Source organism: Eurypyga helias, unplaced genomic scaffold, assembly GCF_000690775.1.
Source record: "Eurypyga helias isolate BGI_N326 unplaced genomic scaffold, ASM69077v1 scaffold5463, whole genome shotgun sequence".
NCBI classification, from domain to species: Eukaryota; Metazoa; Chordata; class Aves; order Eurypygiformes; family Eurypygidae; genus Eurypyga; species Eurypyga helias.
This window is the reverse complement of record NW_010240413.1, coordinates 44609-71489: the sequence shown is the minus strand read 5'-3', so window position 1 is coordinate 71489 and position 26881 is coordinate 44609. Positions and strand designations below refer to the sequence as shown.

The 26881-nt window shown below is 40.4% G+C and overlaps 1 protein-coding gene across 1 annotated transcript in view; it reads left to right on the top strand.

The window, feature by feature from the left end:
• The window catches only part of SH3KBP1 (SH3-domain kinase binding protein 1), a 111442-nt gene that overhangs the window by 46557 nt on the left and 38004 nt on the right, over nt 1–26881 (top strand). The window contains exons 4-5 of the mRNA XM_010148425.1: nt 2350–2425; nt 11914–12008. Of these exons, the coding sequence (XP_010146727.1) occupies nt 2350–2425; nt 11914–12008 (171 nt within the window). The remainder of the gene's footprint in view (nt 1–2349; nt 2426–11913; nt 12009–26881) is intronic.

Sequence of the window (26881 nt, the reverse complement as noted above, 5' to 3'; positions counted from 1 at the left end):
CCTCCTCTCTTTGTCCCACAACAAATTCAGGGGTCCCTCCTCGCTAGAATGAGTTCTGTGCAACCCTTGTTTAAATTACTTGATTTATGATTTTCTGTGTCCTCCAAGTAGATACAAATATTCCTTCCTCTTCACATCATGGAATGCTGGGACAACTTTGCTCATTCCACAATAAATGATCTTTGGGTCTTGTAGGTCACTGAGGTCTTTCAGCATGTTTTACATGTTCCACCCAGTTTTGCGCTGCTCCTTACCTATCAGTAGACCTGTTAGGAATCCAGTTTCTTGTTTCTTTGCTCAGGCTATTTCTGTATGTGCAAAGAGAGTCGTGTCTTCAGCCACCTTGCTCCCTGGGCTTTTTACCTTCTCTCCTCAACAAATTGCAACTCATGCAAAGACTGCTTTCTGACCTGGCTTCCAACAAAAGAACAGTCTTGTTTGGATGGTATTCTCTTTTCTGTTCCTAAGGAGTCAGATGGTTCCCCATGCTGATTTATCACCTGCACAGGCATTCTTTCTGAATGACCAGATGAATTAATGTTTTCAAGGATTGCACTTGGATCTGCTTCTATAAATTAAGAAATTACATTGCAGCATGCCCTTCCCACTCGCATAGACTAGGTTTTTCCTCTTTGTCCATGCTTTTTTTTCCATGATTTTTACCTTCTTAAATTTTAGCTTGAATGAATGAGCACATACTGAGATGCACAACCATCTTAACTGCACTGTTTGTCTCTGAACCAAAAGCTGTCTTCCCCGTCTTGCTTTCAACTTGAAGGCATTCTGTGCTTTCATCTCTCTGAATGCCCAGTAGCTTCAGATTCTTCGTTGTATCTCTTCCAGTACAATTTTCGCTGCTCTCCAGCTGAATCTCAGAGTCAGCTCCCTCAGCACAGCCAGGTCATACTCTTTTCTCAGTTTTGCCCTCTCGTGATTTGCAGGAGTTCGTTATCTCCTGTTTTTCTGTTACCTCCCTGCTGCTGCTTCGGATAATGCTTCTCATCTCTCATTCCCACCTCAGCAAAGAAGTTGGGAGGTTCTGTAGACTTTTGTTGTTGATCTCTCTTCTCCAACAGTTCACAAACTCTGGATTGTAAGCAGGGTTGCAAGCTCAGCAGAAGGTCAGTTGTTTCTGCTGCCACCAGCAAGTTCAGTTGCAACAGGACACTTTTAGGTATTGTAATCCATAGTTCGTCTTACTCGTCAGCACAAATTCAATCACTGGTGCACAAGTCTCAAAACTACCTCTCTTTCAGAGTGCTCTTTGACAGCCTAAAATCCCTGTGTATGCATTATACTCCTTTTCAGAGATATATTCGGCACAATTAATGTACAAAATGACTAGTATGGAGCTCTTCATATTCTTCTCAGACCTTGAAATTTTTCAACTACGTATTCCTATTGCTTCTCATATTGACCAGTGTTTTCCTCATGGTCCCCAAGAGGACCTCAGTGCCTTCAAGACTTAAATCTTAGCACTCTTGTCTCTTAGCTTTCACTCAGAAGGTCACTGGAGTATGGAGAAGGTTTTGTGGTGTTTATATATACCTTACCAGAAAAGGATGTTAAACTAACTAAGTATTCATATGCAACATAAACAATTAAATTTATGTCCTCAACTACACATGGTTGGGATTTTAAGGCTGGACGGCTTTCTTGATAGGGAGAAAAGCTGAGTGAGTGATGGGATAGCATGTATATGGTTACTGGTGAAGATACATAAAGATGAATATCCCCGATTTTATTTTATTTTGTTGGGGGCAGATAATGTTTGTTTACTGTTCTTTCAACTTACCTGTCCCAGGCTGATTATTGCTTATTGTAGTACTCCTCTGTAAATTGGTTATTATTGTCCAAAATAAACGAATATGGGAACCATTTAAAGAGACGTTGTCAACTTAAAAGTCTTAGTCTAGAATAACTGAAGTGAACACTCCTTGTATGGACAGAAGTTAAGGTGGTGTTCCTCCACTCTTCTTTCAGTTTCACTTTTGGTGCTAAATAGCATCTTTCCTTAAGTAATTTCATCACATATTCAGTCCACCAATTAAATTTCTGTGAGTCTTCCCTAAAACTGTGTTAAGGGGTTAATGTTTGAAAACTTTGGTAAACATATTTTTAAAGGGAAATTTTGAGGATCATTTGTTATGAATTGTTTTTTTGGTGTTTTTTTTTTTTTTTAAGCTAACAAAACTCCCCCAGACAAACCTAAGTATAGTTTAATTTGTCTCTGTTCCTTTACTGTCCTGTTTCTACTCCTGTATTTTGTGGGTTTGTTACAATTTTTTTATGTTGTCCAACTTTTAACTGAACCTGCAAATTTTAAAGGAGAATATTTTTTTTTTCCAGAATGTTGGGAAGAAATTACCTCCAGCCACAGCTACTCAGGAGCCAACAAAAATAGAAGTGGACAGCAAAGCAAAAAGTAGGTTTCACAGTTTTTTCTTCTTTGCACTGTGCGCTATTAAGCCTCTTAGGAGCAAGCTGAACACTTTTCTCTGGTTCTGCCTGAAAGAGTATATATATGAAAAGTGAGGATGCAGATAGATATATTTAGGATAAACTTTGAGTAGGCGGTACACAGACAGAATGCTTTGTTTTACAGAATCCTCTGAATTGTTTTTGCTCTGATAATCCCACCTCGAGTTTTCTGCCACCAAAAATCAAATTAGATTATGTGATCAGCTTTCAGCCTTGAGGGTACCTCAGAATTAATCAGAGTTGAATAAGATCCAACTTCAGGCTGTAACTGGTAGGCAGGTCATAGAAAAATATCTCTGGTTGTGAGTGGCCTTGCTTTTTTCTTCTCTTTCTCCCTGTAGCAGAAATAATCTGTGTGGGTGGTATAGTTTGGATGGGAAATGAATGGTCTCCAAGAACTTCAGTTCTGTTTTCATCATTTCAATGCTTAGTAAAACCTCCCAGTAATAAAATCTGCTAGGCAGGTCTCAGTACTGTTCCAGGGAGGCATATGTAGCTAGCTTACTAAATAACTTGTGTATATATTCCCCGTCTTTTGATTTTACTGATACAAAGTTACAACTAAATGTTACAGATTCTGGTAGGAGAGAATAAGAAGGAAGAGAAGATAACCATACCTTTAAAAGAAATTGAGTATAATATAAAGTATTGAATTTTTAGGTCTTGCACGGTCCTTCCCTGATGTTTTTATCCTCTTAGATAGTCAGCAGATAACGTTTTGTCTCAGGACTGAAACACATACAGACACAGGAAGGCAAGCATCTGGAGCAGCACTGCAGGGGCCGTCTTAGAGAAGTGTATGGTTATGACGTGATTTACCACATTTTCAGCTCCGAGTTGCAAAAGCAGCCTAAAACAGCTTTTAGTGAGTTACTGTCCATTAGCTGCACCACACTAATTGTCTTGCTGCATCCTCTTACCTTGTTCCACTTGTGACCCAAGGCTGTTAATGGGAAGTACTGCAAGAACTCAATTGCTCTGAGAAGTGAGAACTTGAAATACCGAAAAATATGCTAACTGGTACTGTAGACCAGGGCTCCTGAACCAATGCATTTTGGAATTACATCTCCCAACCTGCAGCTCGAGCAGGTTAAGCTGACCTGAGTGCAGGTGCCATCAGAAGGGGTGGTCCCATGGGCTTTGCTCCCTGCAGCACTAACCCTTGTGTGGTAAGCCAGGCTGCGAGACAGCAGCTCACTAAATCACATCCCAGGGTACTGGGATTTCATACTTTTACCACTTACAAACAAATGTGGAAACCTTCTGCACAATGGTTAGAGAACTGTACCTTCTACAGTGACACATTGGGCTCTGGTTGACACAGAGACACTTCCCCATCAACACTTTCGGGCTTTGGTTGGTTGTTCTTTCACCTTTTTGTTATTTCCCTCAGACATGCATTTTTGGTCAGAAAATCGTCTTCTTCTGTTGCCATCTATTTTTGCCATGGTTATGTGCAAACATCATTCAACGTCCCTTTTGCCAGAACTGGTGAGAAGAGTGGGCTACTTATTTGTACAGTATCTTTGCATGTTCTATAATTTTTACCTGAACTTTATTGCTTTGGATATTTTATCTTTTCTGGAATCTCTGGGGGCTCGGTAGAATTTTTGGCATCTCTCTTCTTGCTTGGGGTAGAGTAGCACATGTATAGGAAGGTCTGATATAATGTAATTATATATAATTGTCTTAGCCTTAAGGGATCATTAGTATGATCAGAGTCTGGCATAGGAGCGTGAAATATCTAGTATTTATCATTTCTTCAGAATTTTTGTTTTCCCCTAAAAATCTACCACAAATAAGCATCGAATCCAGGGGTTTGCAGTCTTAGAAAACTGGAGAATGTCTTAATCACGGTGTTCAGCATAAAACTATCATTCTGCCATCAACCTCAGCTACTTGCACTTTTGCCTGGGATGGTAATGTCCCAGTCTTCCTTGGAGTCTTTAATTGCTGAACAAGACAGATACTGTGCCATTCTCTGAATAACTAGCAAGAAAGGGATGATCCATAGATTAAACTCAGTATTGGGGAGGGGGCTTTTGGGTATGTGATTCAGAATCCCTTGGGATTACTGCTGGAGATGCGTGCTGCAAGAGAGAGAGAATACGTTAGTAGAGTAATAATAAAATTTTTCATCTTTCACCTGCTTCTTTCCATGACTGATGCTGTTATTCCTTAGTCTCAACTGGATAAAAAATGCAGTTGCTCTGTGAAACAGTCTTCTGGGAGAGGCAACAGGAGCAGTAACATCTTCCCTCTCTGTCCACAGGGGCTTCAGCATGGGGTGATGGTTGCTGACTCTTCCCACATCTTGATTTGAGTCTGCTTTTTTCCTATACCTTTTCTCATGTGATAGGGCAGTGACTTGCAGCAAGGCACTTGATGTGCTTACCCTTTGCTCTTAGTGCGTGCAAGATGGCCTAAGTTCTGCAGTGGGATGAGTTGGTCAGAGCAAGAGACACAGCAGTATGTTCTGTAGGTGCATCTCCCAAAAATATGCCGTGTACATCTACCTGAGGAGTAGGCTTAAGATTTTGGGGAATAAACAGGTGCCTCTTCAGAGCCATACAGAACTTTTTGCTCAAAGGGAGAGCACAGTGAAAACACAAATCCTTATAGAGCTTGAGTGGGCCCTTGGAAAACATCTAGGAATGCATCTTTGAAGAGAAGAGGGGAGAGCTGTTTGGTTTAGGTTTGTGGGTGCCTAGACTTACTGGGGAATTATTCTGCTGTTGAATTTCCATCTCTTACATATCTGGGATGGCACATGCATGCATTTTTGTTTAGAATTATATCTCTGGGGTGAGATATGTTTTTTTCCCATGAAGTAGCTTGCTTTTAGTTTAAGTGGCTTGCAGTGAAAAGGCTTTATTGTAGGAAATAAATATAAATTTTTAAGTAGCTCTGTTGAATTCCAAAATTCAGCAAAGCAAAAACATCCACAGTGACTGCGAACGCTATTGCATGTTACTGAGATTGCAAAAATGAAATGTAACTAAGCAGACAACAGAACAGTAAAGGCACTAAGTCACAGAATACATTGGCTGTGGCGCTGAATTTGGTTACTCCACTCTGTGACTATTTACAGCTTGTGTTAAACTATTGCAGAATAAGAATACCAGAATCCTAGCAAGCAATTAATATTTTTCAATGATGATAAAAGGTATAAGGGGTAGCTGAATCTAGATTAATGGGGCCCTAATTAGTTCTGTTTCTATTTTTGTTTGATGAGATGATGTTTTGACAGTTTGAATCTTGTGAAGTTTTGTGGAAATATTTATTAGTGCTATCCATTTATGAGCCTTGAGTGCAGCAGTTCATAGTAAAACCAAATTCTGCTGAATGTAATGTTCGGGGTTTTTGTCACGTCTTTTGGTTTTGGTAAAAATGATGTAATTCTTGACTAGATTTTACACGTTCCATTTCAGTAACAATTTATGAGTTAAAGAGAGGAAGCTTAAGCTCAAGGGATACTACTGTAATGCTGCTTGTTTTCTTACGTACTATTACTGCTTGTGTGATATTGATTGGTGTGTGATTTAGACTTCATCAATATTAAGCACCAAAAATCAACTGTGCAGGTTTGTTGTTTTACTTAAAAAAAAAAAACCACCAACAGTTTCTGAAAAGGTAGAAGGGTGAATCCACACCAGTGTTTGGGTTACTTGAGACAGACGAAATCTTGCCATGGGGTGGAACAGTTCTTGCCTAACAAAAAAGCAGCAGCAGCAGAGTTAAGAGGAGGAAATTGTGTCATCCTATCCTAAGAGGAAAAGCAAATTCCAGAGTCACTGTCCCCTGTGAAATTTAAGCTTGAAAGGTATGTTTGTCTGTGGGCTGCTCTCTTGAACGTCAGCTCATCCTAAGAGTCTGGCAGGAGAACAAATAGAAGCGGTATGCTTTTAAAGTGAACAGGGTCCACTGACACAGTAAATGGAATTTTCTCAGTGCTGGTTTAAACAATATGATATTTAACCAATCTCTCAGAACACAAACAAATGAAATTTACCTGCTACAGTACTGCAGGACCCCCGGTTACATGGAAGGTCTGCACATTGAAATCAGTGCTTTACACTGTAATTTTGAATACATACAAACCACTGCATTTTGAGGGTGGAATACAGTGCTTGCAACAGCCTAGGTAATAAAGCAGCTGTCTCTTCGAGGCAATGATTTTGAGGGGTTCTTGAGACTGTATCAAATAGACCACATTTTGAACTCAGGACAGAGTGTGCGACATAAGGTGCTGAACAGAGATGCATGTTAACTACCCCCATAAAGCATCCAGTTCTTTTTAGAGGATAGCCCCTTTATAGTGTTTAGGATGGTCCTGAGACTTTTTCCTCAGTGAAGGTTGGGCAGTGACAGACCACTTGTGATAAATACCTAGTTCTTTGCTGCTGCTTCTTCGTCCAGCTTCTAAGCTACCAGGATGATGCTGGGAAAGGTGTTCTTCCTTCCAAAGGACAGGACTAGAAGGGACTTGGGCAGAGAAGATGCTTATTGTTGTGTCGTCATTGTACCTAGCGTAGTTGGAACAGTACAGTTCAAAAATCACAGGAAGTGGAGCCCTTTCAGTTCATAACATGTTGGGACACAAGTTGAACATCCTGTATTAGATCCAGCCTGTTTGAGTTGTAGGATACACTGTGAGGTTTATCTGCTCACTCTGTTCACTGAGCAATGCCCATTGCCTGTGGGGGGTTGTTCTCCTTTGCTTAGGAGAAGCTGTGAGTTTGCAGGGAGAGACTCTGTGGTCTGACAGTGATTTATTATTGAATTAATAAATGAGGACTGAAAAGCTCATTAATATAATCTTTTCTCCTCCCTTACTGTTCCCAAGAGGTCTGCTGTTGGGGGTTTATTAGCAAGTGTATTTTTAAAGTGTCTTCAGGTCAGAGGAAAATAAGAGAGGCTTCTGGAAGAGCCATCTGTGTTGTATATACCCAGCCTTGGATGTCAAATGTAAGAATGCAATTTATCATCTATAGTTTTGGTATCTCAGTTTGAAGTTTTAATTTGGCGTTACTCTGTTTACCAGGCTTGTAATAGGATATATTATTTTGACCTTTATTTTTTTTGTGGGTTTTTTTCACTTGGAAAACCCCCAAATTCAGCAAGTTCCAGTGTGGTCTCTACAGTGAGGTGTCTGAAGTTAGAATTTCCTTTTATCTTTTCTTCCTTCCTATCTAAGCATAAGTGTTGAAATTAAGTGTTTCTATATCCTCTTGTGGTATTGTGCTCTGCTGAGTAAGGCCAATTTTAGTACTGAAGTGACAAAACCTATTAGATTTTTCTCTGCTTTTATTAATCTGATTTTAAAGGTTCATACTATTTTGAATCTTGTTGGCTTTGCTTTTGCTTACCTAAATCATGTTGGTCTACCATTCCCTTAGGAGAAGTTTGAAAGCTGACTTTATCTAGTCACTTACATTGTTCCAAACCCATCTGTGTTGTTGAGAGACCTAGCTGTGCAATACGATCCACAGGATCCTTGTTAGGCAGAGGAATGTATGATTTGGTGTATGTCAGTCCGAGTCATGCTCAGCAAGTCCAGGCTTCTACTGTGCATATACCGTTGCATTTTTCCATGGCTGTGCCTTCACCCTGTGTCCTTGCAGCAGCCTTCAGAGCACGGGGCGGCCATGGGGCTCCCCCAGCTCTCTTCTGCTTCTCACAAGGTTGTCTCCTTGCTCTTCATGCACTCCCATCAGCATCTGGCTGAGCCTAAGATCTGCTTTTGGGGTTTTTTTTGTTACAGTTTAATGCCTTGTTTCTCTGATGTCTGGATATTAAAAAAAAAAAAATAAAGAAGAAAGGTAAGAACGTGGTGAAGAGGGCAGACGGGTCATAGGAGAACCGAGTCCTTGATATCAAAACTAGAAGGCGAACATGCATAAGCATTTGCTGTATGGGGAAAGACTGAGTTATCTGGTTAGTCTTGCTGCTTCGACAGCCACTTACTATGACATCCACTTTGACACATACTTTTAGGGAAAAAGCTTAAAAAAAAAAAAAGAAAGAAGAAGAAAGAGAGCACTTACTTTCCTGGTTATCAGCTGACTTTTTCAGATGCTGAAACCACAACCCTCTCTCCAGTCTGTTGGGTCTTCATCTTGAAGGATGATTCAAATTTAGTCTTCAAATAGCAAGAGGGAGCTGAGGGGGGATTGTTACAGGATTCAGGAGACATGAGCCCCTTGGAGACTCGAGGTTCAAAGCATTCTTTAACCTGAAGCACATGGGGTTCATCCACGCCTTGGGTGAGAGCTGCACCGCTGGCATCCTGTCAGAATAGGACTGTTACTGTGGTATAGTGGCTCTTGATGAGCTCTGTGTTGTGCTTGGCTTCCCATCTAATCTTGAGATTATACAGTGTATAGATTATATAGTGAATGGAGAAACAATTTATGTACCTTAAGAATAGATACTCAGGAGTGATCCTCCTTGGGCCCAGGTGGTGTTTGTCTCCAAGAACCCAGACTCCTTCTGTTCTGCATCCCAAAAAAAGAGGTGCTGAGCCTGTTTCCAGTAACCAGAAACTTCCCTGAGTATGCAGCACTCAGCTTCTTTAGTACAGTATTATATCTACATCATCTCTGTACTAATCCACTGAATCTGTTATTTAGCAAAGCTGTTTTACAGAATGGAGATAGTCTCAGAATAGGAAACGCCCCCCACCCCCACCCCCCCATGGTTATTTAAGGGAGTGTACACACTGAAGTGTGAAAATGTGCTGAATCTCATGTTTCTCTTACATGCTGCTCTCCATCTACCTGACCAAAGTCAGTATGTGTCAACTTTCCACCAGCTTTTACATAAAAAGTTATTATACTGTCTTGTCCTCAGGACAGTGAACAGTTGAAACATCCTAGGTGGGTCCCTGAAGAAAGATCCAAACCCTTCTTCCAGAATGCAGTAAACTAGCAGTTAGACACCCCCTTCATCGCCTGTAATCTGAGTTGTGACATGGTGGTTCTCACATGCCCAGTCATTTGACAGTGTCACCAAATGTTTATTTGACAGTATTCCCTGCTCTCAGAAACAGCGAAAGAGGCTTATTTTTCCCTTGCTCATATTTCTTCAAAGGTCGTGTTCATGTCTTCATCTGACTCTTGTTTCTTCAGAGAGATCGCAGAGGGTATGTTGGTTTGACCCCAGCTAGCAGCTAAGCTCCACCAGGCCACTTGCTCCTCTAAAGGGATGAGAACAGGGGGGAGCAAAAGCAAGAAAGTTCATGGTTAAAGATGGTTTAATAAGTGAATGAGAGTGGAAAAAAAAGAGGTGATGCAGAAGAAATCATTCACCATCTACTACAATACCCAGCCAGCCTCCAGGCAATGGCTACCTCCCAGACCAACTCCCCCAAGCCTACCCTTTTTTATTGCTCAGCAGGAGGTTCTATGGCAGGGACTATCCGTTCCCTCAGCTGGGGTCAGCTCTCCTGGCTGTGTCGCCTCCCAGCTTCTTGCCTGCCCCTGGCCTACTCACTGTGGGGCAGAGTGGGGGAAGAGAAAGCTGTGGCACTGTGCAGGAACTGCTCAGCAGTAGCCACAACACTGGTGTGTTGTTAGTGCTGGTTCAGTCACAAATCCAAGTCATGGCACCGTGTGGGCTGCTGTGGAGGACATGAACTCCATCCCAGCCAGACCCAGTGCAGGGCTGGGACAGAAAACTAACTGCTAACGACTGTAGATATATTTAAATTTTTGCGTTCAGGAAAATAAATCTGTGAAGTCTAAGAAATTCTTGTTTACTTGAGCCAGTGCCACATAAAATTCATGCCATTTCTGAGCGGCAGCGCGTGAACTGTTTCACTTCTCAGGCTGATTGTGCCTTCACCTGCACGTGCGTTGGTTGCTTATTTAAGGTTGATGTTCCTGTCACTAAACCTTAGAGCTTGGGATGCAGCTTCTGCGTCAGAGCCTAAGTTTCATTACAGCCATGCGAGTTTGGTGTCTGGGCTTCCGTGGGCCCCAGTGAAGATCTGTCAGTGTTGTCCAGGGAGTTCAGAGTGTGATTCAGCTAATCAAATGTAGGTGTCTGCTCTTGGGGTGAAGAGCAGCTCTCAAGGCTTCGCTCACTTCACTGACTTGATCTCCATCGACTGTAGGCACTGACATGGTTGGTTTCTAACGTCGGGTGCCCAAATCTAAGTCCACATACCAGGTCCAGCCCTGAGGGCTCAGTTCAGCAGCCTGCACTGGGAGCTGTTTGAGACATCCCAGGGTATTTTGGCTTGCCTCCAGCTGCTGGGCCAGAGGGACCTGGCTCTTCCATAGGTTATGCATCATGCCAACCACATGGGTGTCTTACCCACGGGTTTCTGAAATGGTACTTAGTGTCTGGGCAGCTGAACTGACCCCTCAGTGGAGCCTCAGATACCCACAAGTGTGATAATGCAGGCTCTCTTTAGTGTAAGTCTAAAGAAATAGGTCCCGTTGTTTCAGATTAGTTTAGATTTCTGTGTCCTGCAGGTACCCATTTCTCTGCATCGAATATGCCCATTAACTAGAGGTAGAGGTAATCAACATTGAGACATTTAAATGAGGAGAACACTTCTACAGAGTCGCGTGCCTTCTACAAAGGGTCTAGTAATTTCTCTGTGTGTTTCTTTGGTCTTTTTAAACCTGCTGTTATAGAGTATCACATGTTTTTATGCATTATTGAACAGCTGGAATACATATTCCCTTTTTATTTGTAAGGCACATTGACATACTTGTCTGTTGCACAGCAACACATTGTAAGTAACTTCTTTTCATGACAACTGCTTTTAATGGTTTCTGAGTAGGAGTGCTGGCTCCTGTATTTTCCAGATGAAAGTTGAGATGATGCCCTTATATACAGACAGTAAAGGGAAGAGGAAACTTACTAATATTCAAAACTCTTCTTGTATGCTGGGTGCACAAAAGTTTTGTGATAGAATCATAGAATCATTTACATTGGAAAAGACCTTTAAGATCATAAAATCAAACCATAAACCTTTTCATTTATTAATGTATTACTTATTTTATCATCTTTGTAGATGCAGAAATATCTGTTTTCTTGCACACCAGGGGTAGATAAGCTATGTCAACCTATTGGGTCCTTTATGCTTCCAATTCATGTGATCTGGTGGAAGGCCATAGCAGTGGAACTGTTGAAGCAGGTGTCAGACATAGGCTTACTCCAAGGGAAATGATTTGTGGCAGGTTGCCATCTGGAGCAATTTCATTTGAGGTAATGGTTCGGGGGGCTACAGAGCTGACTCCCTGGATGATGTGCAGTTTTTTAAATATTTTATACTGTTTATGAAGGTCTAAAATACAAAGAGAAAGACAGCAAGAAAACAGAAGAGACACTTGTGGGACATTTTAGGAAGATCTTCGCCCTTGGAGAAGCAGTTGTTATAAAGTGATAATTTATCATATTGTATGTTCTTCATTTCAGCCAAGGAGTATTGCAAAGTGATATTTCCATATGAAGCACAGAATGATGATGAACTCACAATCCGAGAAGGTGATGTCGTCACCCTTATCAGTAAGGTAAGCAATATTTTCTCCTATGAGAAGGGATACAGTTTTTGAAATGGACATCATTCAATTGCCATAAAATCCCTATCTGCCTTTGACAGCGTCCTTCCTAAAACAGTGCTAGTTTGACACAGACTTCAGAAAGCACTACATCCCCTTCCTCTTGTGCTTTAGAGCCATACCTCAATAACGTTAAGTGAAGAACAGCAGCTTTGAACATCTCTGTTAGGTGTGTGAGTTATCTTCCTCGTAGGAACTAGATTTTTTGGGTTAGTTGGAGATAACATGACTAAATTAACTTAATGAACGAAACGTTTATTTAAAGTATAGCCAACTTAACGCTACAGTAAAGCAGAAAAAAAATATAAACCAGGAATTAAATTAACTATTTTTAGATCTATGGTTTTTCTTTAAAATTACTTGAAATTATTTAAGATTAGAAAGGAAAAAACAGTGCCAGGATTTATACTAAATTTCCAAAAACTTCACAGTAGGATGATGAGTAAATACTTGGTTTTCTTTTAGAAGAGCTGTGCACCATGTTACAGAGAATGGATTCTAGTTTAGGTGCACTTAATTTCCTGCTCTTGTTTAGAGACTTCACAGTTTGTTTAAATGTGTTTGTCTGCTGGACGTGAGTACTGGGGGCGGGGGGGGGGAAGCCGCAAACTAGAAAAAGCTGTGGACTTTGCATGATGAAGATGAATTGTGATGTGCACAGTAGTGCTGCTGTTGTTTGTGCTTATATGAAAGTAAAGGAAGGAATTCTATAATTGATGAGTTTCATAAGAAATTTTTACTTGACTGAGCAATTTGGCACCTGGGCGGAAAAAGCCAAAAACCTTGGGAAGTACATCTGGGGCAGTGTTTGCTGTATACTAAGTCACTTGCAATCCGAGAGGACATCATCTCTGTCCTCACGAATATGCTTGCAACTCAGGCAAAATAATCAGACATTTGCTAGGAAGACAAACTGCAAATTTAAAAAAATAAATTGTGTGCATCCTTTAATGTCTCGCCTTCAATGGCATTTTGCTTAGCTTGTCTTGAAAACTGTTTGGCTTTGCCTGATTTAGAATGTTCTTGTGTTTAACAGTGTTTCTGATCATGGAAATGGCTTTTAAGACATTGTTCTTGTCCACTTTACGCTTTATTGACCAGGTTAATTTAACTCTGAGACGGCTGGTCTCCAAGTGGATCTGTGTTCTTCAGTGTGCATAGATAAGGAGACAATTACTGAGGTTTCAATAAGAGATTTCATTTGCTTGCTTTTTCCCATTTTCTTCTTCCTGCTGCCTCTGCCCCCACAGTGGAAGGGTGTTTGTCTTCTATAGTAACTGAGCTGATGATCTGAATGAATGGATCAGTGTTCCCAACCTTGCAGTGTGGAGTTTGTCAGTATATTCTCTAGTATATCTCCCTGTCCTTCTACTCTCCAGCCACCACAGATGATTTATTGCATTTTCTTCTTTTTGTCTGTGGTATGTTTCATGTCTGTGAACAGTTACATAAACCCAGGCCTCTAGAGAGTGGGGCATCTCAATGCAAAAAGACTTGGCATTTCTCCTTGGATGCTTTTTTATGCTGTGTCTGAACTAATCTGAGACACTGAAGAAACAGTGTTTAACAAGCAGTCACTTTGCAATCCTTTTGTGGTTTGCAAAGCTCATTGCAGACAGGCTGTGTGGGTTTGTTTATCTGTTTTTAACACACAGTTTAAAGAAATACAGTTGAAGTAATGTGGAGTCAGAGTCTTTGCTGTAGAGCTCTGAAAACAGCGGGGTCTCCTCCATACTCCTACCATAGAATATGGTAATTTTATTTTAGTCCAAGTCTTCTGAAGCAGGTGTCTTGTCATTTTTCTTTTAGTCAGAAATAACACAGCCTCACCTTTCTGCCCACTGATGGCTTCTGCTGTCTTTTACCTGGAATTCAAATCACCACGCTTAGGGAATTCTTTCCATAACCAGTTAGTGATCCATACTAACTAAGATGAATTAAATGTACAGAGTACTTCAGAAACTACTGGCATGGTTTTGCTTCACCATCAGATTACAGAGTTTCTTGTAACCTATTTGCAAGTATTTGTTTTGTTTCATTTGCTTTCTATGCTGGAGAGCATTAGACAAAATTCATTATTCCCAGTTACCTAGACCCAAGGAGAGAAGATAGGTTTCATAGTGCTTCCTGAAAGTACAGATGCATATCATAAAATAATGTATTTTGTTGCAGTCATTAAAACCAGAAAGTGATATGAATTCTGAATGTGAAATGTCCCTTACCAGGCTAATCTATTTTCCCACAGTCAGATCTTTAGGAATGTTGAAGACTCACAATTTTAACTCTTACTGAATTTGCATTTAATTGGAAACAACAGCATCAGTGAGAATATGCAAAAGTAACTTCAGCATCTGAAGTGAGTGACACAAGAATGAGAGAGAAATCTCATGAAAATAAAGCAAAATGTGTTACAAGAATTTTAAAATCATGAAGATGAGATAGCACTTGATAGGTGCTAAGAGGAAGGGGAATGACTTAACTGAGCTAAATGGTAAGTTACTAGGAGAGCCTGTGTCTTTGTGCACGTACATGTGAGAATGTGTGTGAGGAAGCTGTTAGTTTGATACTAATTTTTAAATGCAACATTCAAAATCACCATTTTTACAGTGCCTTAGCAGATAAAAGGGATGATTATATCACATTTCTCTTTTTTCCCCACTAAATTAGGTATAAAAGTTCCTTTGTCAAGATTATAAAATATCTACCTAATGTAAAGAACAAACCGATACTTTTTGTCATGGCATTTGCAGAATCTGTTTCAAGTTCTCACTCTGTTTTGATGGATGTTGAGATCTTGACGCAAAAGCTGATCAGACCTTTCCTACAAGCCTCTATGATAAGGGAATTAGAATATCTGAATTTTGTTACGACGTAGCCAAAGAATATTTTGAATGCATTTGCTGAATCACAAGTGACTTCCCTTGTTACTTGGAGAATGTGCTGATAAGTTTTAGTTAAACACTGAAGTGAGTCAGTGGAGGCTGATCATTTACTGGCCAGACTGGTATGCATTTTGGGAGATACAAGGGGAAGGATGGCATTATGAAAGACTGATAACCAAACATAATTGCCAGTTAAGCAGCTTATTGAGTCATTTTGTGATGAACTACATAGACTTACCTCATGGAAAAGATCCACCATGAGATAGGGTCCAAACATATGGTAGTAACAGTTGTTTTCCCATAGGTTGAAATTTACCTAAAAACTGGAAGAAAAGGACAAACTAATTTCATATAAATGTATTAAAAAAAAATTCTGGAAAAGTTTTTTTCTTATCCTGTTCCCCAGTGAAGCAAATACCCTTGTAGATACCCAGGAAAGGTTTTATTTATTAGTTCCTGGAAATTAAAGTGGACAAATGGTAGTTCTTTAATTCCTTCATGCAAAATATTGAAAGATAAAAGACAAGAAAATATTGCCTAGCATTCTGAAGGAAGGTAAAAACTTCAAGGAAATAAAATATTACACTCCATAGGTTTGCTTTGCAAAAAAAATTAAAATACACCTTTGGGATAGTTTTGGAAGGTGTAAGGGTCTAAGATAAATACACCTTTGGAAGAAAGAGAACAAGCAAAACACAGTAATTCAATTGTTAGGAATTTGATGCTAAGATATGTTCATAAGCTGAAAATATATGAATGGCAACAGGCCATGAGACTGACCTTGTAGGTTATTCTTTGAAAGGTCAAACTTTTTTGTTCCTTAGGTAATTTTTTTAGTGTCTCCAGAATGTTCCTGAGAGCATTTGGATAAGGGTAAGAACACTGATAGTGAGTCCATTGTGCAGCTGAAGGAGAGTGGCAAACAGGTGTTTTTATTGTGCTCAAATATTGATTTTGGAGATTGTATTTGTAATAAATAGAGTCACTTTGAAGCAACAGAAGATTTATGTGCCATTTTCAACTGTCATCTTGAAAATCTTTTAGGACTTTTAATTCCAGCACTTTAAGACATAGCTACTGTATGCAACTTCACAGTGTTAATGAAGACTCTTAATGCAAGCACTAAAAATTTCTTAGGAGCTCTAAAATTCTGACAAAATGCATAGGATTCTGGAGACTTTACTGGCATCCAGAAGATGACCTGTCTGAAGAAGTGATAGTAGCTAAATAATTTCAAAGCAAATAAATATATCAAGCACACACTGGCAGCTGTGCACTCATTTGAAAGCAGATTTACTTGCAAGAGTGTGAAAGATTTAATTGCATTGCATCAGTCTACCTGAGCTCTAGGCAGTGAGGACCAGTTTGTTCCCAAGAAGGAAAATGATCTGGATAAATAAAATTAACTACTTCAAAAATCACTGCAAATTTGGAAAGCTGTCAATAATAGAAGAGTATCCTCACCTGAGCCCTTATTATTGGAGTAGGAGTAGTGGAGGGCACTATCAGTGGCAATTCTATAATTCAGAATTTGCAAGATGTTGAAACTCATAGGTGTCAATATATCAGTTGGAATAATGATAATAATCTTGTGCCTTGCTCTGCATATCCCACCTGCCTCTATCAGCCTCCACCTACCTGGATTGCAAAGCCTTTCTGCTGCTGCAGGCTGGAGTGCTGAATACATGGTATTAATGGCAGGAACATGTGCGGAAGTTATGGATGAACGTAATAGGGGGTCCCTTCTGGTTTTGCAGAGGAGCTTTCATGGGGAGGCAAGTTTCACAGAGGGTGTCCAGCCTCCTTGTGGATTCATCAGAGCTGTCTCAAGGATTAATGTGGTAAAAAAGAAAGCAACAGTGACATACAGCCTCCCAAAATCTTACAGATGCTTTTCAAATAGCACTGGAAAGGTTGATGCATGGTATCCTGAAAAGACACAAGCCTGTCACTGCTGCAAGACTTACATGACAAATTATCTGCTCTAGAAATTTGAGGACAATCCAGATATTTAACGGCAATCCAGATATTTAACAGCAATCTAATTTGTAGTGCTTAATTCTGTGTTAGGTAAAAAAGAGCCATAAACCTAGTTTCTAAAAATAAGCATAATGGCAATCTGGTTTTGGAAAAATAGTTGTTTCCTTTTGTGTTACTGTTAATTACTTTACAGTATTTCCTTTAGTGTTACTGTGAATTATTTACTGTACAGAGAGGTTTGCAAGTTTTGTAGTTCAAAATGCTGTCCATTCAGTGAGTCCCTGCCCCCGAAGCACATGTGATCCAGTGGTAAGACAGACAAGTTAAGTGCAGGCAATTAGAAAGGCATAAGGAAACGATTAATTTCGTTTTGGTAGTCTCTTTCATAACATTACATTTTCAGTGTTGCAGTGACTGTTCTGTGTGTTTGTCCATGTTAGAGTATGGAGTCTTTCCTTAAGCAGAGCGCTTCATATTTTCCAGTTCTTAGGGTTAGGCAGTTTCCCCCTCACTCTGTTTATAGACAGTTACCTGAGCATGGCCCTTTCGCCTAACAATACTCTCAGTATTATCTCTTACCACATCTTTAAATGCTCATCCTGGTGCAGGAGGCAATTGTCCAGAGCACTCTATTTAGCTGAGCCGTTGCCAAGGCGAGCTTGGCTGGGTAGGGTTATGAAGGAAAACAGCTGCTCCAACGGATGCAGGAGGCTCCTAAAGGGATGAAATTAGTTAAGTGCTATGTGCAAGAGTCTTGCCAGTGAGTTGAGGCCATGAGCAGGGGAGGGAGCAGGAACCGGACGGTGTGATAGAGGAAGACACTAGCTGATACTTTATGGATCACTTCGCTAGGTTGTGGTGTCACTGAGGTAGAAACCTGGCTGTTGCCAGATTGTTTCTATGGTTTGGTTTTTTCATGCTGAATTTTTCTGTAAGCTTTTAATTGCAAACAGCACACACATATTTTACAACCCTTGCTTATAGAAACGTGGAGGAGTTAGGAGACTTTCAGTTTTTCTTTCAGTATGAGCAATAGGTAGATAGTATCACTCATTTTTCCATATTAAGATGAAATGATCGGTATTTTCCACTCTATGGGTAAAAAAAAGAGAAGTGATAAGATTTGAGGTCATTAAAAATAAAGCTAATTAGCCAAGAAAACAAATTTTTAAAGCAGAAGTATGGTAGCTTAAAGTTGTCTCTTTTGAAAGAAGGGAAGAAGTTAGTCATAGTTCATGATAGTCATTCAGGTAATTTTGGTTTTCCTTGATTGACAGCCAAAAGCTTTTATCTCATTTTTAGAAATGAGTTTACTAATATAACAATACAAAAAAATCAGGTTATGCAGCAAGAAGTACATGATCTGGTTTAATAAAACGTAAAAATGGCTTTCTGTCAGAGCAACACCGGATTTTGTTGACACTAAATACTTTGTCATACAGATGCCCCTATTTGGGGTTTTAATACAAGCTATTTTGAAGATTTGTAACTTTTGCAACCATCTGGCTTACAGAAACTGAAAGGAATACAGTAAATAAACATAAAATATTGTCCAGCTTTTTGTCTTTAAGGAATGACTTGTGAGCCATAAAGACACTTACTGCTTGCCTTTGGAAATAAATAGGTATTTCCCTCAGAGAGAGCAATACCATAAAGGGTCTGCGTGCATGTCCTTTTCTCTCCTGAGATAACCATGAATTATTCAACCCATCTTTGACCAGACCTAATAGCCACACCTAATGTGCTTTCTGTGTTCCTTGCTCCCTGTGTTGTGCTCAGCGCCAGCTTTTCCCCCAAGAGATCCCACCTCCTTAGCTGATGAAGAAACCTGCTCGTACCGAAACCTCCAATTTCATACAAAACATTGTTTTACGAAGTATGTAAGCAAGGGTGCAGTTTTCCTTGATTGGTGGTAGGTGGCTGCTGAAAAGGGATGGTTCTTCCTCTTGCTTTGCATCTGGAAGCCTTGGCCACAGGATGTGCAGGGGCGTGTGAGTAGGAAGGGGTGATACGAGGAGTAGGGCTGCCCATGCAGTCAGCAGCCTGCTGAGAGACTGGCTGAGCGGTGGAACAAGGAACACTTTTCCTTGTTCTGAAACGTTCGTCTGAAAGTTTAGACCTAATGGGAATAAGGAGGTTTAGGTTTTTGCCGGGTTTCAAGTCACGGTGCCGTGCAGGGTGATAACTGGAGTAGGTCCCGCAGAACGAGACTCTTCTGACATGCTACTAATGTCTGTGGGAAGTGTGGGAAGTGTGTGAGGTAAAACTTGTGTCATTGCATAGAGATATGAGTTTTCCCTCATATAAGTGATATAAAGCAGTTACACAAAACTTGTGGGACACTCGTGATCAAATAAATGTGTTCATTCTCTAAAATGGTCTGAGGTACTCAGTAAGTTATAGGGAAAACAGACTGTGAGTAATTGCCCTCTCATTTTTCTTCTTTCCTGAACTTTGTCCTTGGCCAAGACTTTCAAATGCTTAAAGATAGATTTTTAACATATTCATATCTTGCAGCATCTCTTGGCTTCTTTGAGTAGCAGTGGGGCATTAAGGTCTGTGTAGAGATAAAGCCTCACAATATGTTTAATAACTTATCAGGTGCATCTTACTTTTCACTGGTATCTTTAGAAACGTTGCGGAAACTCTCATGTTTGACCTGAGCACTTAAGTAAGCTGTGATGCCTGAGAGTAGGACAGGGGAGAGGGGAGCAGCCAGCACTCAAATGTTCTTGTTAGTATATTTATAACATTTTATTTTTTTAAGTATGCACTGAAGTTCTCTTTTCCTGTTCTTGTTATCGCTGATCGCAGTGCTACAGCAGTGCCTTCAGAGGAGGGGATTCTGTTGTTCCTGCGGAGTCCAGATTTGAATTTTGACAAATGGAAGTTCACGCCAAGCTATGTAGGTGAAGTGGCAGGATCCCCCATGCATGCAATGCTTCAAGATTTGCATCATTTGAAAAGAGTTAGGTTTATTTGTAAGCCCATTTAATACAGCCTAGCTAATCCAAAAAGGTGACACATTTTAAGATAAAAAAGGAAAGAATTTTTTTTCTGCCCTGTGCTTATAAAAGATATCACTGAAATGCTGAGGCATCTGGAAAACTGTGATTATTGCTCACAATGTGGGCTTTAGACTCGCTGCTTAGCTTCATCCTTTCTTTTATCGTGAATGTTGGGTTCACCTGCTGGTTTGATGGGTATTATCTGAAGTCCAACCTTTCAGGTTAGGGAGAGCTATTTAAAGGGAAAGTAAAAATGCACATAAAGTGCCAAGTAAATAGTAATTGTAATTAGGACCCTGGTCCTAAGGTGCCTGTGATGTAAATAATAATAGGATTAATTAATCCTTTGAATTTTTGTTCTATGTTTTTATAATATTTGTAAATACAAAAAATGTGACTATGTAAATAATATATGCTGGCTTATCAGAAGCATAAATTACGTCTGTGGCTAACACTACCTTTTGTGTTTGTGTTGGCTAATTTAATATTGAGTATTGGAGTGCTAGGGTTTTATGACGTGGAACATATTTATTTCTCCATGGTATTTTGCTGACTGAACATTGCAAGTGAAGTGAGTTCCCTGAAGAGATTGTTTTGTTCAATGAGCAGTGTAATTTTTCCTGTTTTTACAAATATTTCATCAAAGCATTTCAGCTTCATTACTGATTAAACTGTCTAGTCACAGAGTGTAAAGTCAAAAGGTTAGAGCTAGCCTGAAACAGAGTCAAAAGACAAAATGTATCTGGTCTGCTAGATCCTCTACTCCAGTGTCCTGGGTATTGCAGGTCACTCATTATTCTCAGCCAGATTTCTTTTCTGCAGGGCCCAATAACTTGGGCCAGTTGTTAACAGGCTGTATCTTCTGGAGAGGTATCTTCTTGCTGTGCCTTCCAGTACAAAACACCATCTGGAAAGAGTAGTGTAACCGCAGCTGAAATAATGTCTCATTTCTCATGGTCTCACCCATTTCCTTCTGTACAGTCTTGACACAGTAAATTCCTAGTAGAGCCTTGAATCTTATGGATAAATAAAGATTTGCCTATTTGACTTCTTAAGCTTTAGAAGATGCAACTGGTGTTATCAGATGTAAGTTTCCCTAAGGCTTGGGCATGAGAGCTGGCAGGAGCTGAGAAGGATCCATTCATCTGGGACTTTTGGAACATAGGCTGAGGACCTGAGCAGGATAAATCCCTGGCTTAGGGGCCAACAGAGCCAGACTGGGAGGTTTCCTCTCATACCTTTCTTCCAGTATTTTGTAATCTATGAGTATTTGCAAGAAAATGTATGTAAAGGGAAAGCATGTGTTCTTCAGGACTGCCTCAGAAGACTGATTTGTTGTCGGTTGGACTGTCTCTTTTATCTAAAAGATCTTGGATTAGGTGGTTTTATAGAGATTAATTCTGCCTTATTGCCAGATTTTAAAATAATGTTTCTCCTGAGCACTTGGTTACTAACCAGATGCTTTAAATCACAGCCATTAAAAAAAATAAATAAATAAATAAATAAATTGCACTATATTGTAAGGTCTCAGTTCCAGTAACTGAGCTTGATAAGGAACAAAGCTTGATTGTTTTGAATACAGTCTTAGGTAGCACAAGGAGGGTGTAATGTCAGCCTCTGAAGACATGTTTTCCTTCATTCATAGGTATTTAACCAAGTTTTATGAGAAGTTGTGAAGACTTTAAAGTCAGTTCTTTTTAGACTATTAATAGAAAACTGTATTTTGAGAATAATATGTCTTGGTTTCAGCATCATGACACTGAATGTAGTAAAAATTTTAAAGAAACATTCTTCAATATTATTAAACTGCTTTTTTTACCCACCTTTAACATGATTTTGTCGTTTCCCCTCAATGACAAGGCTGTATTAATGAAGATCTGATGCAGTGTGAGGTCAAATTTTATTTAGTTCATTTCAAAGTTACCAAAATAATGCTGATCTTTGACACTCGTTTTCACTGAAGATTTTTCACATATATGTATATATTATATGTACTCATTAACAAGGTTTAAAAAAAAAAAAAAGTACAAATTTCCCCAGACATTATTTGTTTTGCCCAGTGATGTCACGCACCAGCTTTACAAAGTCCCAGAGCCCATCCCGTGGCCTGCTCCAGCGTTGGTGACCGTTGGGACCTCTTGGCCGCAGCGCTGCAGTTGGGCCCGGAGGCAGGCAGCAGTGCTGCTCCCCCGCTGGCTCTGCCTGGGTGGGCTCAGTGGCCGAATGCGTGCCCTTCAGGTTTGTCTTCCTAGGAGGCCTTTAATCCCACATTCGGAAGCCTTGATGTGTTACATACATCTCTGCATGTACGGGTGATGTCTTGGAAAGCGCTATGGACACATTTGTTCACAGCAGAGATGGTTTGGTTTTCTTTATGTTGGGAGGTTGGCTATCAGTTGTGGGAAGACTGCTGGAGAGCCGCTTACAGTGGGGGTGGGAGTAGTGTAACGTGTGGCTGCCAGCACGGTGAAGCTGGCACACGAAACCTCGCAGTGCAAGTGGAAGAGGTACTCATGGCTTTCTGAACAATGTGTTTGCACCAGCTCCACATTTTTCTCGGTGAGAACAACTTTACAAAGGCAGAAGGAAAACAGACATTTGATGAATACAACTGCCAACAGCTGGGATTTTTATGGGGTTTTTTTTATAAATTATGAAGGAACTTTGTATTCTAGTGGAGATTTCTGTGAAACTGGTATCCTGCCACGAAAATTTCACCGTATCAAACCTTGCACCATTATAGTGTCTCTCAATACTCTGAACTTTTACTTTGTAAATTTAGCTTGCCAGTTGTATATTTTCAGTTAGCAATCTATAAATCCTGAATTGAAAATATAATTTTCATAGGCCAGTAAATGATGACTGTGACTGCAGGTACATCTACTGGTCTGAGCAGAAAACTTACCTGAGCACTCCAAGGGTACCAGGTACATGCTCCGCAGCTACCGCTGCTGGGGACGTGCTTGTTCTTGGCATTGCTTTCTGTCATAGAATCACAGAATGGTTTGGGTTGGAAGGGACCTTAAAGACCATCTAGTTCCAACCCCCCTGCCATGGGCAGGGACACCTTCCACTAGACCAGGTTGCTCAAAGCCTCGTCCAGCCTGGCCTTGAACACTTCCAGGGATGGGGCATCCACAGCTTCTCTGGGCCACCTGTTCCAGTGCCTCATCACCCTCTCTGTGAAGAATTTCTTCCTGATCCTGTCCTAGCTATAATGATTAAATCCCTGTGCTGAAATGCTTCTGTATCAAAAACTTTAATCAGAAAAGCTGAAAATTGAGCAGTTCTATATTGATGTCTAGGCGACGTCTTCATATTTTAGTAGTATTACAAAGCAGTGGCCCATTCAGAGGACCAGGCTGGGCAGTGATCTTACTCCCTCAGAAGAACAGAAGTCCTATTTATATATGGAAAGATCATCCTTCTGCGGATTTATTTCTTCAAGAGTTTATACAGCTGCAGTTGTGGTTGTGCATTGGAGAGAAAATAAATACATAGCTACATAGCCTGTTACTTTGTTTTGGGATCTTGGGGAATAGGAAAAACCTCTCGTTTGCTTTTACCATCTAAAGCTTTCCCCTTTGCTAGGGGTGACTTGGCAGATAAGTTGGGGAGGGGAGCGATGAACTTGGAGCTGTGGCACTCCCTCAAATGGTCAATCTTTTCAAAGGTAACAGGATATGAGCGAGTAGGTTATGCCTTGAAGGCTTTGAAGGAAAAGGCAGGAAACATCCTTGCAAATAAATGGAAAATGTAGCTGAAGCAGTGGGTACCTGCCTGACAGTAAAACTCTTTCGGCATCTCTTGCAACCCTTCATGATGCCCCTTGTGCGTTGCCAGCTGCCAGGGTGCTGTGCTTCATGGAGTGACTGAATAGGTTATTTAGGCAGCTCCTACTAGCCTTGCTTAATGCTCCCAGGTCCATGTGTATTTTGATAAAGCTGCAGCAGTTGCTCAGCTGTTGCTAAGTTCCCAGAAATCTTGGGTGCGTTTGCAGCCAGCTTCAGCAATGATCTAGATACAGGTCCAGTGGGCTTCTGAGCAAAGGAAAGAGAAAAATTATAATTACAACTGAATGGAGAGCCAAGTAGCTACTGGTTTTTTGTTTGATCAAGAACAATCTGTTAGCACACAGTAACTCCTGTAAGTGGCCTGGGGGGAAGCAAAAAAAAAGAAGCATAAAGCATAGTAGTTGGGATCTGTAAAACATAGAAACCAGAGTTTGGTGCATGTGTGCCATTTAATTTATAATACTCTTTTAAGCTTTATTCACTCCTAGCAAAATAATGAAAAAAAAAAGGAATCCACATTGTGAGTTTTTATTATAAACATATTCACAACCAGAAGTGCTGCTTTCCATATTCAGTGGAAGTGTTGATTGCCTTCATAATCTTTTCATCCAGCTTGGGCCTAGAGTGCCAGTACGTAACAACATAGGCCAGAAATAAGCCTGTCTGTAATAACCAAGCCTGATTTTTAAGAGAGAGAGCTTTATATAAAATTTAAAACCCGCTCTGTCTTTGGGATGTATGAAAATTCTGCCCACTTGGAGCACAAGGAGAGGCTGTGAAAATGTTTCTGAGAGGGAGAGTTCAGTCACGTTTGTGTGACAGGGCAATCTGTCACCGTCAGGCTCATAGCTGTGAGGGACATGGCTCGGCATGAGGGAGACGTGTAACCTGCTGGGTATGAGCTTGCATCTTTTAACTTTGTGGTCTTGAAAGTGGTATCAGCTAGTAAAGTGGAGATAAAGTAAATGGGAAACTGACAGCTCTGTCTTATCAACCTCCATTGTCATCTCTTTTACCGCCAAAGAAAACCAGCAATAGCATGCGACTGAAGGGAACTTTGCATTCGTGTCTTGCGACCGGCTGTACTCCTGGGTTGGGAAGATGACCAAGGCTAGCATCCTGTCAGTAGTGTCTGTCTAGGTACAGCTGCTTTTGTGCAGTGAGTGGAGCGTTTGTAAGACTACGTAGTGTAGGGAGCCTTATGCTGGGACTTTTTTGTTCAATGTCCACCAGCTTCTGCTATTTTACAGATGGATTGAGAGCACCAAGGGAAGGAACAGCACGGTGTTTGTTCTCATGCAGGAGGAGTAGTTTTGCTGCTAAGCAAAACTGTTAATATAGGATGCTGTGTGCCTTAGAGGCCAAAGCAATGTCACCATTCTTGCACCCAGAAGAGGAGGAGGCACAACTCCAGTGTTTTGTGGATTTTCTTCCCCAGTATGAGAGTGGCTAGTGGAACACCGCAGTGGCTGACAGGAGACTAAGCCATGATCTTATGCTGTCAACCCTACTTAAGTATTTCCCTATTTTTCACTTACATTTAGTAACAGTATGAAAAATCTGGTGCTCCAGATGGAAACTTTCTCTGTCTGTATGTTAAGATATCTTTGAACAGTTTTCAGCTGGTCTCACTAGTCATGGTTCTTTTGCCCCCACCCCCACTCTTTAGGTCACCACAGACAAATTTCAGAGTGGAGCTGTATTCTTATCTTTCTTATTGTGGGGTTTTGGGTTGTTTGGTTTGTTTTGGTTTTTCTTCTTTTCTGTGGCTTTAATATTCCCTTCTGCAAAAACAAGTCTGTTTTATCCAGATGATTCCCTCTTACAGTGTTTTTCACAGCTTGCGTGTCTCACTTCTAATTGCATGAAGGATAGTTCTGTCCCTCTTACTCTTCATGTGAAGAAGAGGACTGAATTTTTTTTTAGTTCACCTTTGTATACCCTTAATATTGTTGGCAACATGTTGACAAAAGCAAGTTGTATTCTGTTTTTCTGGTATTTGCCATTTCTCCCACATTTGACCTTTCCTCTTGTAATATTTTTCTGACTTACATAAGAATTCCAGCTCAGGTTGACATTTTGGTACCTTATATTTTGTGTAATATTTATCTCTTACAAAGATTTTAGAACAAAACTGCTTCACTGGAAATGAAGATAAAACTAAGGGTTGTGATTCAATGACAAAATGGTAATATTTCTTTCTAGATTTCTGTTTTCTCTATTTCATGACTCTGCCTCTGCCCAAACAATGAAGATAGGTTTGGCAATTTGAACTGGCAGTGGATTTCTGTAAGGTATTTGATTGCACTGTCACTGCAGTGAGTACATGAGTACCGTCTCTGAGGCAAGCTTTGATTTTTACAGTAGCTAAATGCTGGCCCAGCTACTACCTAACTTGCATGAACTCTAGTATCTGCCAAACACAACTCCTGCTTTTTTGCCATGTCTTACTTTTCGGTTTTGTAAATCCTTTGTTTTCCTTTTTTCCCCCCCTTAAATTAGACTAAAATGCATTTTTAGTAGTTGGAATAGATTTTTTTTTTTCATAGAGCTTTTGGGATATTTCAGCATCTGATTTTTGTCTGTTTATGTTGTTAGAGTCTGGGAGGATAACTGGAAGATAAAGCAGAGATCGACTGGGTTAATAAATTTTGGAATATTGATGCTGGATTGTAATAGCTGGACAGCTTTTGTATAAAATCTGCATTTTGAAATTACAGCCATTTTGCTGACCTTGAACATGTGAAGGTATATTAAAAATGACAGTATGATTAGGATTGCATGGCTGATAGGGATCTAGAAGTACTGGAGTACCTTCTGCTCAGTGTTCACAGGCAGCCACATTGTTTTAACTGTGTTGTCTTCATTGTGCTTCATAGCTCTGTCATTTCTTAGTACTTGAGGCAGCTTACGCAGCTGTAACTCAGGGATCCTTGTATGGTGGTCTGTCTTGTGATGAAGACGTGCCTGCTGCCAGCATCCTACGTGAGCTTCCAGAACTTGCTGAGGCACAGCGAGCCTGCAGTTGTGGGTAGCAGGAAGGCACCACCAGTGAGATTCTTCACCAGATCTCATCTGTAATTTCTGAGATCTCTTCCTATTCTTTTGCTCGGTGACACAGAAGCCTCCTCTGGCAAATAAAGTAAAATCAAAGATTTACT